Source organism: Solanum stenotomum, chromosome 5, assembly GCF_019186545.1.
Source record: "Solanum stenotomum isolate F172 chromosome 5, ASM1918654v1, whole genome shotgun sequence".
Taxonomy (NCBI): Eukaryota; Viridiplantae; Streptophyta; class Magnoliopsida; order Solanales; family Solanaceae; genus Solanum; species Solanum stenotomum.
Window position 1 is genome coordinate 60,563,156 of NC_064286.1, and position 19,078 is coordinate 60,582,233.

The window sequence follows — 19,078 nt, forward strand, 5'->3', positions numbered from 1 at the left end:
TTTGCATTTTTCGACTCAATTAAGTCGATGCTTTCTCGATTAATTTTATGAAATATTTATACTTTGTAGAAGATTTTCGACTCAATTAAGTCAATGCTTTGTCGATTAATTTTATGAAATATTTATACTTTGTAGAAGAAAAAAGAAGGGGATTCTAATCGTCTATTTTTCTCCTTTCTTTTTTGCCTTTTTCGACTCAATTGAGTCGATGCTATCTCGATTAATTTTATGAGATATTTATACTTCCTAGAAGAAGAAAGAAAAGAGGAATGCCCAGAATGCTTATACCCTTTTTCTGGCTACTGGTTTATTCTTGTCCCACTTCTGCTTTCCTTGCCCTCGTAAGGCCTCTCTCATCCCTTGCTTATGCTGAATCGAGATTTAATTGGTTTTCATTGACCCGCGGGTGCAAATCAATAGCTGTGAAACTAGCTCTGGCTTGATGACGGGAGATTCGAATAGCCTATTTTTATCCTTCTTTTTCCTTTTAACTAGTAATTTGTAGGTACAATTTTTATATTACAAATTTACAAGTCAAACAGAAAGTCCCTTTCTAAAGCCAACAGACAATTCTTGTTTACTACAATTTGTATTTTGTAACATTTGTAAAACCCCAAGTTGACAAATTTTTTCCACTCAGTTTATGACCCTATGCTATGGTTCTTGTCAAAGTTGCACACTAATCTGCCATTTCAATGCTAATATTAATCCAATGAAGAAAACCCATCGGCTAAAAAGCGATTCAAATCACGATATTACTGTTCAGAAATTTGCCACCAAAACCAAAGCTTCATCATCCAAAAGATTCAAAAACAAGCACAAATCAAAAGAATATTCAAAACCCATCTCAGAATCTGAAGAAAACCTCCCAATACCTCAAATTAACGCTACCCTTATAGCTTTCTTGGATAAAAATCCAATCTTGAGTCGAAATTTTTACCAAATTGATGCTCTTGATCTTGCCCCACGTTTGCTTGGCAAGTTTCTTAGGAGGGATGATGTTGTTCTTCAGATAACTGAGGTTTTTAATGTTGTTGGTGTTCTTGATTTAATGTGTGTTTGTGCTTCTTCATTGTTCTGAGGTTTTAATGTTGTTGGTGTTGTTGATTTAATGTGTTTGTGCTGCTTCATTGTTCTGAGGTTTTGATGTTATTGGTGTTCTTGATTTAATGTGTTTGTGCTGCTTTATTGTTCTGAGGTATTAGTGTTATTGGTGGTCTTGGTTTAATGTGTTTGTGCTGCTCTATTGTTCTGAGGTTTTGAGGTTATTGGTGTTCTTGATTAAATGTGTTTGTGCTGCTTTATTGTTTTGAGGTTTTGATGTTATTGGTGTTCTTGATTTAATGTGTTTATGCTGCTTCATTGTTTTGAATAATGGGGTTGTTGTTCTTGTTATGAATTGTTTGATAGGTGGAAGCTTATAGGCCAAATGATTCAGCTTGTCATGGTCGATTTGGGAAAACAGCTAGGACTGCCCCTGTTGTAAGATTCTAAAAGCTGATATTTTTGTGTCATTTGCTTTACATTAGTGGTGAATGCTGGGAAGAAGTGTGTGTTAAGTTTTTAGTTGCAGGGATAGGTAATAAAAATGTGCTACCTTTGTAAAAGATTAAGCTTTTAGATGAGCAGTTCGCTCAAGTTCGACTTTTTTCCTTCTTTCTTTATTTTCTAATCTGAAATTTAGGCAAGATAATTGACGGGGCATGTTGTATTGGATGAGTAAGGTAGGTTGTAGTCGCTTATACGAAGAAAGTTGATTGTTATATGGTGTGATGTAATGATATCAATCTGATAGATTAGGTTGTGTGAAGAAAACATTTATGATCTTATGTAGTTGTTTAGCTCTACATCTGAAGTACAAAATTGATCCTAAGTTGGACATAATCTTTGGTGAGCATAGTCGGTGGCTTTCTGGTGTATTACCTTTTTGGAACCATATGAAACATTTCAAGGTGCTCTTTGTAACTGAACATTTGTTCATTTCTTAGTAGATTATGCTATGACATCGACTAGCATGGGTGTATCGGGGCGTGTCTTCTAGATTTTCTAATGATTTGTGATCTATAGTTTGGTCCTGGTGGTCATGCATATGTCTACCTCTGCTACGGTCTCCACATGATGCTCAATGTTGTAGCAGACAAGGAAGAAGCTGGAGCTGCTGTATTGATTCGTTCCTGCGCTCCCATCTACGGTAAATTGAATTACAAACTCTCCTACCTTTAAAATTTCCTAATTTACTTTCCGTTGCAGTTTAATATGTTCTATTTGATCTTTTTAGTCCCACTTCAAGTCGATGCACACACTTTCCGAAGTACCCCACTTTCTTGTAGTGATCTTTTCACTCTTTGAAGCAACATTTCCATTTTGACCAATTTACATTTGTGGCATTAGTGCGCACCTCAGAAAACAATTAGATGGTAGTATAGGGTAGTTAAATGCATCCATCGAAAAGTTACCGCAGCAGCTATATATCTTGTCGGGTTCTTCTAAATTTACTAATATTTGTCCGTTTTAATTGATATCATCAACCAATATCAAGATAGTTAGAGGTATGGCCAGGGAAGAATTACACCAATATAACTATTTTAATATCCCGAGTACACCTTGATACTTCTAAAATGATCACTTGTAAATAATTTAGAATTATGATTCATGCGTTGGAGTTCCCATTATAGCGTGATAAATGAACCTTATTGAACAGAAAAACCAAAAAAACAAATGCTTGCATGCTAAATGGCAAACAAGTTATATAGAACACATTAGCATTGACACACACTACCCTACTTACGATGATCTTTTTTCCCCTTCTCAGGAAAAAAGATGATGATCTTTCCTCTCAAGTCCTGCATTGTTGGACTAGTATATTATCTCTAACAAACAAAGCTCAAATGCTATTTTAAAGCTCTCTTTCAATAATTATAAAGTAAACTCTGCAGGTCTGGGTACTATTCAGCAGCGTCGGGGTTTAAAAACTGAGAAACCTGTTCTTCTTGCAGGTCCTGGAAAGGTACGTCATGACCTTTGTTGGGTAGAGGACTAAGTTGCTTGTTTAACTTCATTGTATTGATCAAACCTTTCTTAAAGATAACCAAAAGTTTCTTTGCTTTACTTGATTTAGATCCCATGTGAAAAGAATTTAGCTTTGTCTTAGAGAATTTAGCTAGAACCGTATTAAATTTCAGCACATGTAAAGACACTGGTGATTTCATCCCATCCATCGAAACCTTGGTGGTTAACGGGTTCTTGTTTTGGTCTAAGGTAACAGATACGTTCTGGAACTAATTGAGATGCGCACAAACTGGTCTTTCTATCATGAACATTTGTAGTTTTCCGAGCTAGAGCTTTTTTAAGTATGAATAACCTTCCACATTGTTCTGATTTTCTGTTGGTTGAAATAACTGTCCATCATATCACCTCAAAATAGTTACGATGATCAGTTGAATATGTTTCATTTTCCTAAAGAGATGAGATGCATTAATCGCGACTTTTTTATTTAAGATAATTGTAACAAGTTATCGCAACGTTGCTTTTACATGATAGTGTTACTTTGTGTCTCTGTGTAGGTTGGTCAAGCACTAGGACTCTCAACAGAATGGTCTAGCCACGCTCTATATACTGCTGGTAAGCATTTTGATGTTCCATCTTACAACGTTTAGCAACTAGTATATGAATCCCGCGTATTCTTATGCATATGACAGGCGGTTTAGAACTCTTAGATGGGCCAGAACCAGAACATATACTTGTTGGTCCAAGAGTTGGTATAGAGTATGCTTTGCCAGAACATGTTAATGCATTGTGGAGATTTGCAATCGCCGGTTCTTCATGGATCAGTGCCCCAAAAAAGACTCTCAGACCTCTTTAGCTCACCAATTGGCGCCATGAATCCGTCCCCTCCCCCCACCGGGAAGGGGGGGGGGGGGGGGGTGAGAAAATAATCAAGTTGTTGTTCGTAAGTGTACAGGATTTTTACTCCCCTCCTTTCAATTTACCCCCTTTTTGTGTATATTTGGGTTGATTTACCATATAACTCAAATCATGTTCTTGGTTATGTGGCTTATAAATATGCCTCATTCTGTTGGATTATCTGTACTAATTACAACAATAACAACATACTCCATGTAACCCTGTAAGTGGGGTCTGAGGAGGGTGGTGTGTGTACTCATCTTTACTCGCAAGATATTTATTCATCTTTCATTTTATTTAATGTTTGTATGCAAATTATGTAAAAATTCACAAACAACCACCTTTTAGTCCATGGCTCCATGCAATTGCAAAGTAGTTGTGGTTATGGAGTTTTAATTTTTAACCACAGAATTTAGTGAGTGGTACCAAATCTTTTTACGGATTGCTTCTTTCGCCTTTTTCACTGTTAAAGTGCCTATGATACTAGTTCATATTTGGTTACTCGTGGTTGTCCCCCTTTTTTGGTTGAGGCTTGACATTTGATTCCACTTGCCTCTACTTTTCATGTCAAGCGTACAAAATCTAGGATACTGAGATTTACTTCTAAAGATACGCCATGATTATTTTTTGAAAATTTGATTGAAAAGTGGCAACCAATAGATGTTATTTCATCTTTATCAATTAGTTCTCGTATTTATGGAGTCTTATACATGCAAACTGATCTGAACACCACCGTTACGAAAAGGAGGTATGCTGCTCTCAGAATATTTAGGTTGTTAGGATAGGATTTTGGTTGTTTGTGAGTTTTCTGCAAAACCTATTTTGAATTCACATGAAAAAAATTAGTTGGTTGCAAAAAGCCAAGAAAGATGCTTTTGATGACAAAATAAAACTGAAAACATTGTTTTTATTGTTGTCCTTTTCATTGATTTCATTTAGAAGTACTGAAAATATTAAATTAAGGAAAAACATATAAGGGTGGTCCTGATGATTGCTGGTTGGGCTATCAATTCATTAAATTGTCTGTGTGAATATACTGTCTTTCGTGTATTGGAGTCTCGACTAAATTCAGGTTGCGCACTGCAGAACTCATTTAGAGGTGACACTTCTAGCAAGATTTTTTTCATTTTCAGGGCTCGAACTCGAAATCTCTGATAAAGGGTGGAACAGTCTCATCACTGCACAATAACTCATGTTGGTAATAAACTATTGTCTTTATATGACAATTTCATATAGTTTAGGAAAATTGAAACGTAGCAGCATTTTGGTTTCAAAATATAGCGGAATACATTGTATTTGTATGCATATTAATAGTAAAATACACCGTCTTCGTGCACATAATAAGTATATCTGCGTGTATATAATATTCTTGTAGTAGAATGGAACGTATTGGGGTGTGTAACAACAATGAAATATATTATGTCCGTGCACATAATAAGTGTATCCACGTGTATATAATATCTTTTTCACACATACATATTATAAAACCTCAACTATCGCCATAATATATATGTAATTTTAAAAAAATTATAACAGATAATAAAAAGACTGAATTATTTTTTTTATACATATATTTGATATATTATAACATCTTAAAGGCTCTTTACATAATTTCTGACTCCGCTATTGCTTACAATATAATATTAATTTAACCATGTGAGCGTTGGTTCAAGTCTTTGTCTTCTTAAAATAATTTTTGCCAAATGGATGTATTAAACATATACAGATGAATGCATCTAAATTTTTGTGTTTGGTCGTTTGTTATTTAGTTGAGATAATAACAAATATGTTGAAAAGTAAAACTTTATGTTTTTATTTTTATTTTTATTTTCTAATTTAATTTCCATTGGATTGTTGTTAAAAGAATCTATTTGGTTTAAATTAGTTCAAAGTTGTACCTACCTCATCTACCCAAATAGGAAAAATACAAGAGGGAATATAAATAATTGCAGACCAAGTCCCCACACAATAATTAATGGCATTTTTTTTTCTTTTTTCTGATTTTGTCTTTTTCATGGGTAAGGAAATAAAAAGATTTATATAGACGATATTTATTATTTACTTATAGAGAAATCAGAATTTTCAATGTGAATTTCAAAATATAAAAATATAAATATGAATATCATGTCAAGAGGATTCAAACATATCGTATATATATAAAAAAAAAACTTGTTTAACCTTAAATGAATTTATGCAGAGTAACATGATCGGTAAAGATTTTATGTAGGCGATTAGTGATGGAGTTATACTTTTCATTTCCCCCTTGTGTTATTAGTCATGTTAGCACTTTTTGTAGGTGTTATTTAGACTTTACGAGATTTATATGTCAAGAGAAAATATAACAAACTTCTAATATTTTTTATTTTATTTTATCGTTTCTGTAATATTAATTTGAGATGAATTTATATGGAGTACTAACATAATCAGTAAGGATTCATGTAACTCATCAGTAGCAAAGAGAGTCAAAATAAAAAGAAATAAACACATGAAGAAGTCTAAATGATTCAACGTCTATATATCCAAACTTTGTTTTAGTCATTGGTATAGCCGATTCTGGTTTGCTCGTGAGTTGGGACTGAGGCGTAGTTGTTACTATTATTATATTAAAAATAGTCTTTTCCAACTATATACTAAGTCAAAATGAGCATCTGGACTTGTACAAGTATATATGGTCTTTCTTAGCGTAATATTAACGTTGTTTCCTCTTTTTGATTTTCTAGTCTTTCAAGTGTTTTCTACAAAGACCATAGACTTATAAGAGTTTAATCTTTGGTTATTTAACTCTAAGTGTTAAATTTAAGTAATATCATCTAAGTTTTTTTTTACAAAATATGGCTCCTGGTGGTGGTGTTAGTAGTTGCAAAGAACTTGTAGAATCGTGGCAAAAAATTTCAAGATTTGATACAACAAAGACACATGATGAGCTTGAGAAAAGTATTACATGTATTGGTGAAAAGTTTCAAAAGTGTTCAATCCATGAGTTGCTTGAGTGTCCAATTTGTAAAAGGTCCATGTATCCTCCATTTTACCAGGTAAATACAACTCCTATTTATTTTTATGATCGTGGTGTTCAGACCAGCTTTCATGCAGCACCTCGTCTAATTTCATGGGATACTTGTCACCTCCTATCAGCAATAGGTACCAGATAACTCTGTCCCCCAAGGATAGGACAGATGAGAAGAATCTTATTGTTGTTGTTAGTTTACATTTGATGTAACTGGTTAACTATGTTGCTTGTACTTTTCGAAAATATTGTCTTTTAAAGGATCAGACATAGGTGTGACAACATTTTTTTTATAATTTGGAGAGTCTGAACAACATAACTGACATAAATTCTTTATATATAGTGTTATTTTCTTAATGGTGGTGGTGGTGTTCGGGTTGGGCCGTCTCTCTGTTGTGTTGTCCCGTAGTTTAGGTACCTTTGGAAGGTAGGGACAACATATACACTACCCTTTACTCCATAGGACCTTCTCATCAATTGTAGGGTTTTGTGATCCGAAATTAAAAGGCCTCATCACTAAAAGCCCAGCTCGCGAAGCGCCCCTCTCACTTTCGGGTTCCAAAACCTCGTTTCGCTCGTGTGACATGCTATATTTTCCCTCTCTATTCCTAAATAAAGGTTGAGTGTCACATGTCAGTTTGTGTATCGCGTTATTGTGTACACCTCAACTATTCCACCAAATACTAACCACCAGCACATATATCGAGTAACCAATACTTTGGTAGATAGAAAAACTTCATTCTTTATTTGATTCTTTTCATCTCACATTCATTATATACACAATCTTTGTAGTGTCCAAATGGTCATACACTATGCACAAACTGCAAAACTGAAGCACAAAATTACTGTCCAACTTGCCAAGTTGAACTTGGAAACATAAGGTGTTTAGCCTTAGAGAAAGTAGCAGAGTCACTGGAATTGCCCTGCAGACATCAAAATCTTGGCTGTCACAAAATATTACCTTACCATCGAAAGCTCAAACACGAAAGACGTTGCAAATTTAGGCCTTACCACTGTCCTTACGCGGGATCAGAATGCTCGATAAAAGGGGACATTCCAACACTCATGTTGCATCTCAAGGAGGATCACAAAGTTGATATGCATACAGGATGCACGTTCAATCATCGATATGTTAAATCAAATGCACAACAAGTTGACAATGCAATATGGATGCTAACAGTAAGTTCAAACAGAGTATTTTCTTTTGTTTTACCAAATTTTCTGTCCTCAATGTTCCTCGAATTGATCTCTTAGTTGTTGCCTAAATAAGGAAGTACTCGAAAATGAACTTTTTTTAGTCCATTTTTTGTTGGATAGACAGATTCACATCTCTTATGTTGTGGTTCTCTGATTGTACACTAACATGTTTCACTCAAATGCAGGTTTTCGACTGTTTTGGAAGGCAATTCGTCTTACATTTTGAGGCGTTTTCACTAGGTATGACACCGGTATACATAGCATTTCTACGATTCATGGGAGAGGACAACGAGGCCAAAATGTTCAACTATAGTCTAGAAGTTGGTGGTTTTGGCCGTAAGTTAACATGGCAAGGTGTTCCTAGGAGTATAAGAGACAGTCATAGAAAAATTCGCGATTGTCAAGATGGACTTATTATTCCGAGAACCTTGGCATTTTTCTTCTCAGGTGGGAATGGAGAAGAGCTTATGTTGAAGGTCATAGGTCGTATATGGAAGGAGTATTCGACTAGTTAACAATGCCTAGGCAATTGTATGGTGTCGACTCTTCAGAAGAGAACGGCTGTGTGTGTTTGGTAGGGGGAAAAACGTTTTTCCCCGTACCAAACACAAACCAAAACATGTAAGTTGGAAGTCATAGTACTCCAATTTGAATGATGTAAAAGATACTAGTACTAATTTGAATGAAATAAAGTTTTGATTTATTCATTTGAAAAAATATGTCATTCTAACCTTTCATTTCTGTCTAAAAAGTTGAATTTTTCAGCCAAGTTCTCTTTATAAAAGAAATGGTCAATAAGCAATGACGGTATCTTGGAAACAAGCATCGGCTTTTTTCAATCCCGAAAAAGGGTCAATTTAGTCCTTTCCCCTTCCCCACCCCGATAACTCAACAAAAACTATGAACCTCGATTGTAACTAGTCAGATCTCACTATAACAATAACCCTTTCTATTCTAACAACATTTTTTACTAAAACGGTCTCTTTTTTTTGAAATTGGTTTTTCATGTTATATTATATTATATGTACTTTCCATGGACTCTACCTATGAGATTATACCGATAAAAGAAAGTGCATGATAATAATTGAAAATATAGGGACGTGCAAAGAGAAGGGAATCAGTACTATAATTATTTTATTTATTAGTACGTAGAAATGTGTTGGTTTTAATGGTTTAAAGACTCCATGCGACTTTCCCGTTTTAAACATAAAAAAACAATTTTTTTTCCATTAACACAAAGAAAAAGAAAAGAAAATTAGCAAAATAGCAAAAACCAATAAAAAAAAAGAAGAAGAGAAAAATGCAGCAATGAAACAAATCTCTTAATTCTTCCATGATTGATTGCTCTTCTTTTCCCTAAGATTTTTGGTATGTAACATCTCTCATATTTAGCAATATAAAATATTGTGTTTCATCGAGTTGTAATTATGTCAGCAACAACGGAGCCATATGGATGCAAGGGATTTCAATTCTTCGTTAAAAATTATATACTATATATAAATAGGGCAAAAATGATTTTTTGTTGCATATAGTAGTTGAATATCGTTGTTAAATTCCTGGCTACGCCACTAATAATCAATTGGTGGATAGTCATCTAATATAATGTTGTCCTCATTTTCATGATTGACAAAATATGTGTGTATTGTTTCAATTTTTTTTTTTTGTTGTTGTTGAAAGTGTTTTAATTAATGTTTTCTATTTTTTTCCTAGGAAACTCTGTTGTGCATCATATAAAATTCAATTTCATAGTTGAAATTTATATGGATTGATATATATTGAACCTTCCATAATTGAACAACAATGTCTTGCTGTGGAGGTGGAGAAGAAGACGTTTACAGCGGCGGTCCGCCATCTAACCAAAATACAGCCCCTCCTAGAGCTGGTAATCCCTACGCTGGTGGTGGTACGTTTTTACTCGGAATTATTTTTACCTGTACTCGATGTTTACATCAAATCAATAAGTACAAAGACACGCATCTTGTACATTACTACTTTTTTAGAAAGTTACAGCATTAGGTTGTTGTTAGGAGAAGTTACACATTTGGTCGCTCAGTCAAAAATATTTACAAACGAGCTGATATACACTATGTATACATATATTATACATCTGTCGACTATTAGGATATGATGCATTCTAATAATGTTAAGTTCATTTTTTTGGTATTGTAGTTAGTGACAGAGCAGAACCAAGGGGTGGTACAAGAAATGGAACTCCACAGAAAGTTTTACCAATCGAGATACCGGTTTTACCCTTGGACGAGCTAAACAAACTGACCGGTAACTTTGGTCAGAAGGCTTTGATCGGAGAAGGATCATATGGACGCGTATTTTTTGCTAAATTGAGCAATGGACAGGAAGCAGCAATCAAAAAGTTGGATACTAGTTCTTCACCAGAACCAGATTCCGACTTTACAGCACAGGTGAAGTGATGAAGCCAGAAATTTCAATAAGAGATGTTCAAAGTTTGATGTATATGTGTAAAGAGTAGCGTTTGAGCTATATATACAGTATGATTTTCCGAGGAAGGACGTTTAGTCTACATGAAATTTGATTGTTTTTTCCTTGACTATGCAGTTATCAATGGTTTCAAGGCTTAAGCATGAGCATTTTGTGACTCTTATGGGGTATTGTCTAGAAGCAAACAATAGAATCTTGATATATGAATTTGCAGCTATGGGATCTCTACATGATGTATTACATGGTATGTGAAATCGTTCCGTTAAGAAAATAATCATGAATGCAAGATTTGTTGAAGCATTTTAGTTGAATGTTGGATGTTTTGTTGTAGGTAGAAAAGGTGTCCAAGGCGCGGAGCCTGGTCCAGTTCTTACCTGGAATCAGAGAGTTAAAGTTGCTTTTGGTGCAGCAAAAGGCCTCGAATACTTACATGAAAAAATTCAGCCACCTATTGTTCATCGCGATGTCAGATCCAGCAATGTACTTCTCTTTGATGATTTTACAGCTAAGGTTGCTGATTTCAACTTGACAAACCAGACCTCCGACACAGCAGCTCGTCTGCATTCCACTAGAGTTTTGGGGACATTTGGCTACCATGCTCCAGAGTAAGCCCTACTGCATTCTGAGTTTGCATTATCTTGCAATTGCATCACCTGCTTATCTCCTCGTAGTTGGCTTCCTGTTTACCAAGCTTCATAACATAACTCATCGTTATACTAAACGTTAACAACAACCACAACATATCCTGTGTAGTCCCACAAAGATCAAGGGTAAAGCAAAGATCAAGGGTAGAGTGTACGTAGACCTAACTCCTACCTCAGAAGTAGAGAGGCTGTTTCCGATAGATATACTAAACGTTAACACAAAAGGGAAATTTAGTACTGACAAGAAGTAGATATAACTAATATAAAGACCATACTATTGTGCAGGTATGCGATGACAGGACAGATAACACAGAAAAGCGATGTCTATAGTTTTGGAGTCGTTCTTTTGGAACTCCTGACGGGAAGAAAGCCAGTAGATCATACAATGCCCAAAGGACAACAGAGTCTTGTCACTTGGGTAGGTTCTTACCTTTACCTCTTTGTCATCGAACCTATTTCTACCACCAGTCAGCTGATTCATACTCGAATTTTCTGCAGGCAACTCCAAGATTGAGTGAAGACAAAGTGAAGCAATGTGTTGATCCAAAGCTAAACAACGACTATCCAGCAAAAGCAATTGCTAAGGTTTTCTTATTGATCTTTGCTAGTAGTATTTTGTACACGGATTTAACTTATTTATACTGACAATGTAACTCTAACTCTACGTAGTTACTTGTTCATATAAAAAAGTTAAACAGTGTCATTGTATCAGACTCCAATAACCATCATCTTCCTCTGGCTTTTGTGTACATTTTCCTCTCAGATGGCAGCAGTTGCAGCACTGTGTGTTCAATATGAGGCAGATTTTCGACCAAATATGACGATAGTCGTCAAGGCACTGCAACCACTTCTCACTGCAAAACCAGCAGGACCTGAGTCTAATACATAAGCATTACAGAAATTATACTTTGGAGTATCAACCAGGCCACTCAAATTGTAAAAGAAGCACTAAGGTTATACACTCTGAATCAAATCTGCTTCAACAGATCAAAGAATTGCAAAAAGTATCGAGATTTTTGGGTATAAACTAACTCCATTACTGGATTATTTGTGATATGTGGCTATGAATACCAATGATTTTACCTGTTGGAAGTTTGAATGTTGAGAGCAATATATTTAACACAATTGTAAGTCGATCGACGAAGTTTCATTCTTTTAAGTTATGAAATAATAACAGGAACCATAATAGCTCAACTGGAAACTCTATGAATTAGTGTGCATAGAATCAAGCAGTAATAGATAATTCTGCACTTGCATTAAGAGCAATAAGTTCAACGAAGGCCTCAATTCATATGTAAACAAAATTTATAAATAAAATGCGGAGTCTGAGGTGACACCAAAAAAACTAATCTTGTCTTCCAATTTCATAAACGAACGTAAACGATCACCAGCTCGTAAACAGAGTAAAATCAATAGCCTCCCTTCAAATCATTAACCACGTCATATGGTATGGGGGTAACCGTCTCCAATGTAGCGCCTCCAACCATGAATCCTGGTTTGGGTCCTGCAGGTTGTCTTTTTGTGCTGACAACCTCTCCTCTGGTCTTGGCCTCAGCCTTAATCTGGTCGTTCTTCTTGATCCTTTCTCTGACTTCTTCGGTGCATCGGGAAGCTTGAACATGTTCAATCCTAACGTGGATCCTCTTCCTTAGGATACGATCACGAACCTGAGATCCAGAACAAGCAAGAAACCAGTTCGACAGGCATCCCATGAATTAGTGTAAGAGAACCAAATAACGAATATCCAATACCAACTCTCACAATCCATTAGACTTCCACATAATGATATACTCAAAACTACATAACAGAAAAGAGATGATGCAAATTCATCATTTCAACCGAGAAACATTTGCAGGTCTTTTAATGATTCGGTTATATACTGAAAAGCTCCAGTTAAGTAGAAACTACGAAGCTTTCATGTTTCGAGACATAATTATACCTATATATCTCGACAATTGGATCTATACATTGATAACCTTTTACTCTATGAGTTCATAAACTTCACTTTTTACAATTCCATTTCAAAAAATCATCAACTCTATGGCTATTTATGAAATTAAATGATAGTTCTTCAATATGAAATTAATCAGAAAACCTTATATTCACCATTGTAAATGCAATTCAGCATTCGTTATCCATGTAGGCATTCGACAAACAAAGCTCGAGGTTTTCGGTTAGTGTGCATTACTACACAGCTCCATTCATGAATTTTACTTGGAAATTAAAATGTTCTTCATTTCAAGGCTCTGAAAGCTCTTAATAGCTGAAGTTCAATTCATTCATATAAATTCGCCTATTCTATAATTAACTTCTATATGCTGAAAATAAATTGTTCATTTTCTGTTATTTCTATGATCAGCTTAGCTAGTAACTCAATTGAGTTAACAATATGATTGAAAATTATCCCGAAAAATACTTTGTTATTTCAAATCTGTTTGAGATCATAACACAAATGAATGCCTACTTTAAGCTACAAATCAACAATTCAAGAGCAAATGCATTGATTCATTCATTCAATTTCAAATAAACACAGCTAAAAATTATCAGGTATGTGAAGAGAGATGACCTGCTTGTTAACTTCGACACCGACGGCGCGTTTGGTGATGTTCCAGACACGTCCGGTACGGCCGTGATAGAATTTGTGTGGCATTCCTTTGTGAATTGCACCGTTCACTTTGATATCAACATAATCACCGATTTTGAAGATCCTAAGGTAGGTTGAAAGGTGAATTGTACCTTTCTTTCTGAATGCACGAGAGAATGAATCTCTCGTACGAGACCTCAATCCATGGCCGGCCGGCATTTTCCTCCGCCTTTCTCCGGTGTGTGCAGTGTGTGACTGTGTGTGCGGGAAGGAAGCGACTGAAACCCTAAAAAGCAAAACGAAAGAGATGAATGTTTATAGGGCTTTTGATGGGTTGGGCCGGATTATATATGGGCTTTAGTAGTTTAGCCCAATTACTCTTTCACTCATTGGGCTTCATCTCTTTGAATGGGTTGCCATCAGAACTTTCAGCCCGATATCTCACATGCATACGAGTCCAATTGAATACAATATATCTAGAACAACGACAAGTCCAAATATACCCTTATTCACGAACAATGAAAGTCTCCCATGAAAATAGTTGATTATATCTAATTTTGACGTCATCTATCCTAAAATACATGTATCAGGATGCACCAAAATCGGTAAAAGTTATAATATAGCAAACTAGACTATATTAAGTAATTAACTTATAAACTAGTAGAATTTCTGTAAGTTTTCCTTTAGGTTATCATTTAGATTTAATATTGCAATCTTATAAAATTTATAAAGTACTTATGTCGCGAAAGAGTTGTTTGTTATTTTGGTGTCAAAGGAATTTTACCTTTTTACGACATAACTTGTGAGATATTATTATGTGAAAATACCAAAAATTTGAATGGGGCATTTGTGCGACTGGCCATTCAGATTGTTTCTTTATTTTTATAAGTTGTGCAAATTTAGCTCTAGAGAAATTACTTTTTCGAAAATGTTAGGCTCGAGTATAATATTTGATCATGTATTGTTGAACATTACAAACAAACATTGAACTAATATGATCTAAAGATCTATAAGTTATTTGGAACGGTCCGTTTCGGAGTAGAAGAGTCATGTTCAAGTAATGTTTGATCGATTATGTATTAATCAATATTCGGTTGATTAGTCTGAGGTTGGGAAAAAAATCTAAAAAGAGAAGAAGATCATTTACTAAAAAGAATAATGTTTAAAACTCATGTCACTATACATTTTAATTTTTTCTTCTATGGTGCAGTGTGTGGTCCTAAATTCAAATTTCAAATTATTTGTTCATTTGTTCCTTTTTTATTATCTTCTCAACATAGATCTATGTCCTTATATGTATTTCAATTTTCAATGTCCAAACATATTGCATTTACTAGTGGACCCATTGGATAGTTGTGGTGGTTATGGTAATAAGATTGAACTTAAATGTTATATATAATATACCAAAAAATTATTGTCTAGATGTTGTAACATAAAATACTATTTCCATTGTCTATAGTTCAATTGAAAGAAGAATATTGAAAATTTGATATTTGACTAAAATGTAATGGAACACTAAAAGAGCTGGTCCACAGCATGAGAGAAATGTCATTAATTATTTGATGTACATGCATTGATTGTATTGAAAGCAATATGTCGGTACAATCGACAGGTGTAGGATGATTGAGATTCCTTCATCTTTAATCATATATCTCGGATTTGATCGAGCTTTTGAGAATGAAAAAAAACTTGTTGAAAGCATCACCTTCAAAAATGATGAATTCAGATAATTTAGTCAAATCTCAATACGAATACTGAACACCACATGAGAAACCAAAAAAATAATAATATGTAGGTACAATGTCTTCAAATAAGGTTCACTTTCATCAATGCTCTAGCTAGGTAGGTTGTCTTAAATCTCAACCAATTATGCTTCTTCCTTGTTGTTGCCCTTTTCATACCTTTTATGAAAAATGCAGGCCTAAAGTGGTGTTCCATTTCTCTCCTAATATAGAGAAGCAAACAATTTCTTAGACTATTGCCTACATGAGTTAAAGGACACAAGATTATATATTATATTCTAAAGTTCTCTATGGGGAAGGGAAAACATTACCCTTCATGTAGAGTATATTCTTTGGTTCAATTTATGTGGTATTGTTTGATTGATTTGAAGTACTTTAAGAAAGAAATCTACTGATGTTGAGGTGTAAAAGTATGGAGAGCGGACAAGATATTAGACACCATATATAGTTTATATCGTAAACGATGAGTGTTCACCTTTAATCTACACGGCTAGGGATTCAGTCTTAACTTTGAATAAGGGAATTCAATGAGATCAAATACAAATTAAATCGAACGCGAAAATTGATCTGAATCATAGAACTATAATGAAATATATAGACGATTAACCAATACTTATCGAATTTGAAATATTTGTGTGACTATAAATTGTCTCATTAAAGATAAGTAAGAATTTTAAAATTGAACTATTTCTAAATATAGAAATAAAATATTCATTTTAAGACAAACTAAAGAAAAAAAATGCATTATATAAATCGAGACATGACAAAAGGGAATCGTTTTATATTTTTAAAGTCATGAGTTCATATCTACGTACTCAACTCCAGCGTCAACTGTATTATATTGTGTTCAGATAAACCCCAATACCATAACATTGGATCCACCCTGTATAAAAAGCAAGGACAATGGAAGCTGAGAGAGACTTGGAATAGAGATCATATGGCTTAAAATTTATGTGAATTTCTATACACAATTTTTTATGCTAGCAAGTATTTTTTCGATACTTATATTGAAAACGATTAAATTTGAATTCACACATGGCTCTTATCTTAAAATCAAGTGTATATATATAACCTAATCCCAAATGAATTATTCCAAAACTTTAATGGTGGAATTCCACTTTATTGATTGAAGATAATTAACAAATAGTAATTGCAATGTACAAACTCATCCATGGATACCTCGTACTATCATAAATATTTTTAATCAAACGGTACATTAGAAGTGGAGTTAGATGGTTAAAACGAAACAAGGTTGTATTGGAGTGCTAAAAAGAAATTTTAGAACAAGTTAAAGGTGTTGTACGTATAATGTATGTACATCTTTATTTATCTTAGCTTAATTTAACATGAAGTTTAAGAAACTTAAATAAGATTTTGAAATCTTATTATAATCCTAAACTAAGATGCGTATAATATAATGTATCAAAATGCCTTTAATCTAAATCAAAGAGGTGCCAAAAAAAAAAAAGGAGACGAACAAATTGAAACAAACTAAAAAGAAAAAGTAAAACGAACAAATTGAAACAGAGTGGATACTATTGCTTGGATTGTACTCTTTACAAGTGTAGATCTAAACTTACATGATCTTGATGAAGTACTCCTTCTTTCAATTCATACCCAAATCTGGTTACAGAAATTGAGCTACTCTTTGTGTTAATCTTCTTCAAATCTCCATCAACATTATTATAAACTACTGGCCTAACAAAATTAGAAACATTATTAGGAGAATAAGAATTACTACTACTACTACTAATACTACTATGATGAACATGAGGTACTCTCCATAACGCTGCAAATGAGCGATGATTTTCATTTATATCGCGATTAATTTGTTGTGAATAATAATGGCTATGGCCGTTATTATTCACATGACTTCCATAAAAACCACCACTAGTAGTACTACTAGTATTGTACAACGCTGAATTAAAATAAGTGTTGTACTGATATTTTGCATATTGAGCTCTTTTAGCATGTTGACGTTCTCTTTTATGCGCATTTTGATGTCCTCCTAGGGCTTGTGATGTTGGGAAGTTCCTACAACAATATTGACATTCAAATTTTCTGTTGTTGTTAATTTCTGCAGTTTCTCCAATACTATCATGAATGTCATTTGATTGATCTTCATGACGAATAGTAGTACCTAGTAATTCTTTGCCAAAAAGCCTAATGGCGCCTTTTTCTTTTGTTGGCCTCATGAAGGGAAGTTGAGAAAAAGACTCAACATTCATGAAATCTTGAGTTTCTCTATCTTTAGTTCTCTCCATGAATTTTTTTGTGTAAAAGAAGATATAGTATATAGAGAGGAAAAGGATAAAGAAAAAAGGGTTTAGAAGAGAGAATATATAAAGGTGAAGCACAACTAGAGAAGTATATAATATATAGATAAACGTTTCGTTTAACTTGACTTCAATTGATATCTATGACCTTTAACTTTAGTATATATGCATATTGAGATACTTAAACTTGTATAAAGTTAGACATGAGTAGACATATGTGTCCTACGTGGTCATGCACACAGGACGTATGTGTGTAGTCAGAGGCAAAGTTTGTAGATTGTAAATTTCCTTAAATTTTTTGTTGATAGTGGGATTCAAATCCAGTATGTGTGTAGTCAGAGGCAGAGTTTGGGGTAGTAAATTTCTTGAATTTTTTTGTTGATAGCCGGATTCGAATCCAGTATGTGTGTAGTCAGAGGCAGAGTGTGGGGGTTGTAAATTTCCTTAAACTTTTTGTTGATAGTGGGATTCGAATCCACAATTCTAGCGTGGAAGACAAATCCACAACCCCTTTCTTTATCACTAAACTATCAATCAGTTTTGTTAGGGGTTCACGAGTTAGTATATATATTTATTTATTTAATTTTCTAGTACAAATACATAATCTATGGAAAAGCTACTGGTTCATCCGAACCCACGTACCCCCACTTAGCTCCGCCTCTGTGTAATTGTTCAACTTTGTACATCTTAAAGTGTCTAATTGTACACCGCTAAAGTCATGTTAAATGACATATTTATTTATGTATTGGGTGTATATTATATGTTGTGTATATTTTTGGGGGTGGGACAGATATATGAAGGAAGTGGTCAGATGTATTAATTTGGAACTGACTTTTCAATACATTAATTTGTATATTCATGGTAACCAGACAATATGCCAATCACATATCTTGTGGAAATCTAATTCTACACTATTGTTATTTATTGATGTTAGGGTTTCCGATTAAGAAGCTAGTGACAAGTGGATTTATGTATTTATCGGATATTTTTCATGTGTTGGCGTTTGGAATAATCTTAATCAGACTCATTCTAATTCATTATGTTAAGTAACGTTAACATCCTGACCATGATCACAAAACTCACAAAGGTGTACTTTTATTATCAGTAAAAATAACTTTTGACATGATAATGAATGTTAATTTGATCCCATTTCCTCGGTATTGGATCCCTCATATTAATGGTGGGGTGAAGGATGGATGAATCCCATGTGATACTTTATATTGTCTTGTCCAATTTTCATCTCATGAGCTAATGTTTACATGTTTGACTAG

The 19,078-nt window shown here is 34.2% G+C and overlaps 5 protein-coding genes across 6 annotated transcripts; 3 read left to right on the forward strand and 2 right to left on the reverse strand.

Annotated features, from left to right (window-relative positions):
• Nucleotides 1–608: 608 nt before the first annotated feature.
• On the forward strand, nt 609–4,143 carry LOC125865918 (DNA-3-methyladenine glycosylase). The gene is made up of 6 exons (XM_049546179.1): nt 609–1,021; nt 1,411–1,482; nt 2,068–2,191; nt 2,937–3,007; nt 3,564–3,621; nt 3,699–4,143. The coding sequence occupies exons 1-6, from the start codon at nt 644–646 to the stop codon at nt 3,860–3,862; spliced, it is 867 nt and encodes a 288-aa protein (XP_049402136.1). The 5' UTR covers nt 609–643; the 3' UTR covers nt 3,863–4,143.
• A 2,490-nt stretch (nt 4,144–6,633) lies between these two features.
• Nucleotides 6,634–8,619, forward strand: LOC125864217 (E3 ubiquitin-protein ligase SINAT2-like). Its single transcript, XM_049544131.1, has 3 exons — nt 6,634–6,935; nt 7,700–8,086; nt 8,290–8,619. The coding sequence occupies exons 1-3, from the start codon at nt 6,735–6,737 to the stop codon at nt 8,617–8,619; spliced, it is 918 nt and encodes a 305-aa protein (XP_049400088.1). The 5' UTR covers nt 6,634–6,734.
• Nucleotides 8,620–9,392: 773 nt separating this feature from the next.
• LOC125865917 (probable protein kinase At2g41970) lies at nt 9,393–12,172 on the forward strand. Its single transcript, XM_049546178.1, has 8 exons — nt 9,393–9,472; nt 9,815–10,007; nt 10,274–10,524; nt 10,679–10,805; nt 10,893–11,166; nt 11,491–11,623; nt 11,704–11,790; nt 11,969–12,172. Exons 2-8 carry the CDS (start codon nt 9,905–9,907, stop codon nt 12,092–12,094), a joined length of 1,101 nt encoding a protein of 366 aa, XP_049402135.1. The 5' UTR covers nt 9,393–9,472; nt 9,815–9,904; the 3' UTR covers nt 12,095–12,172.
• A 266-nt stretch (nt 12,173–12,438) lies between these two features.
• LOC125865699 (60S ribosomal protein L21-1-like) lies at nt 12,439–14,091 on the reverse strand. The gene is made up of 2 exons (XM_049545911.1): nt 13,772–14,091; nt 12,439–12,872 (listed from the first exon to the last, which is right to left on the reverse strand). Exons 1-2 carry the CDS (start codon nt 14,006–14,008, stop codon nt 12,615–12,617), a joined length of 495 nt encoding a protein of 164 aa, XP_049401868.1. The 5' UTR covers nt 14,009–14,091; the 3' UTR covers nt 12,439–12,614.
• Nucleotides 14,092–15,308: 1,217 nt separating this feature from the next.
• Nucleotides 15,309–17,856, reverse strand: LOC125865268 (zinc finger protein GIS-like). Of its 2 annotated transcripts, none has more exons than XM_049545472.1 (2): nt 17,112–17,856; nt 15,309–15,494 (listed from the first exon to the last, which is right to left on the reverse strand). In XM_049545472.1, exons 1-2 carry the CDS (start codon nt 17,793–17,795, stop codon nt 15,345–15,347), a joined length of 834 nt encoding a protein of 277 aa, XP_049401429.1. In that variant the 5' UTR covers nt 17,796–17,856; the 3' UTR covers nt 15,309–15,344. The 2 variants fall into 2 exon arrangements, with proteins under 2 accessions (XP_049401429.1, XP_049401430.1); XM_049545473.1 differs by lacking the exon at nt 15,309–15,494 and adding an exon at nt 16,282–16,414 and having other exon boundaries at nt 17,112–17,853.
• Nucleotides 17,857–19,078: the final 1,222 nt, after the last annotated feature.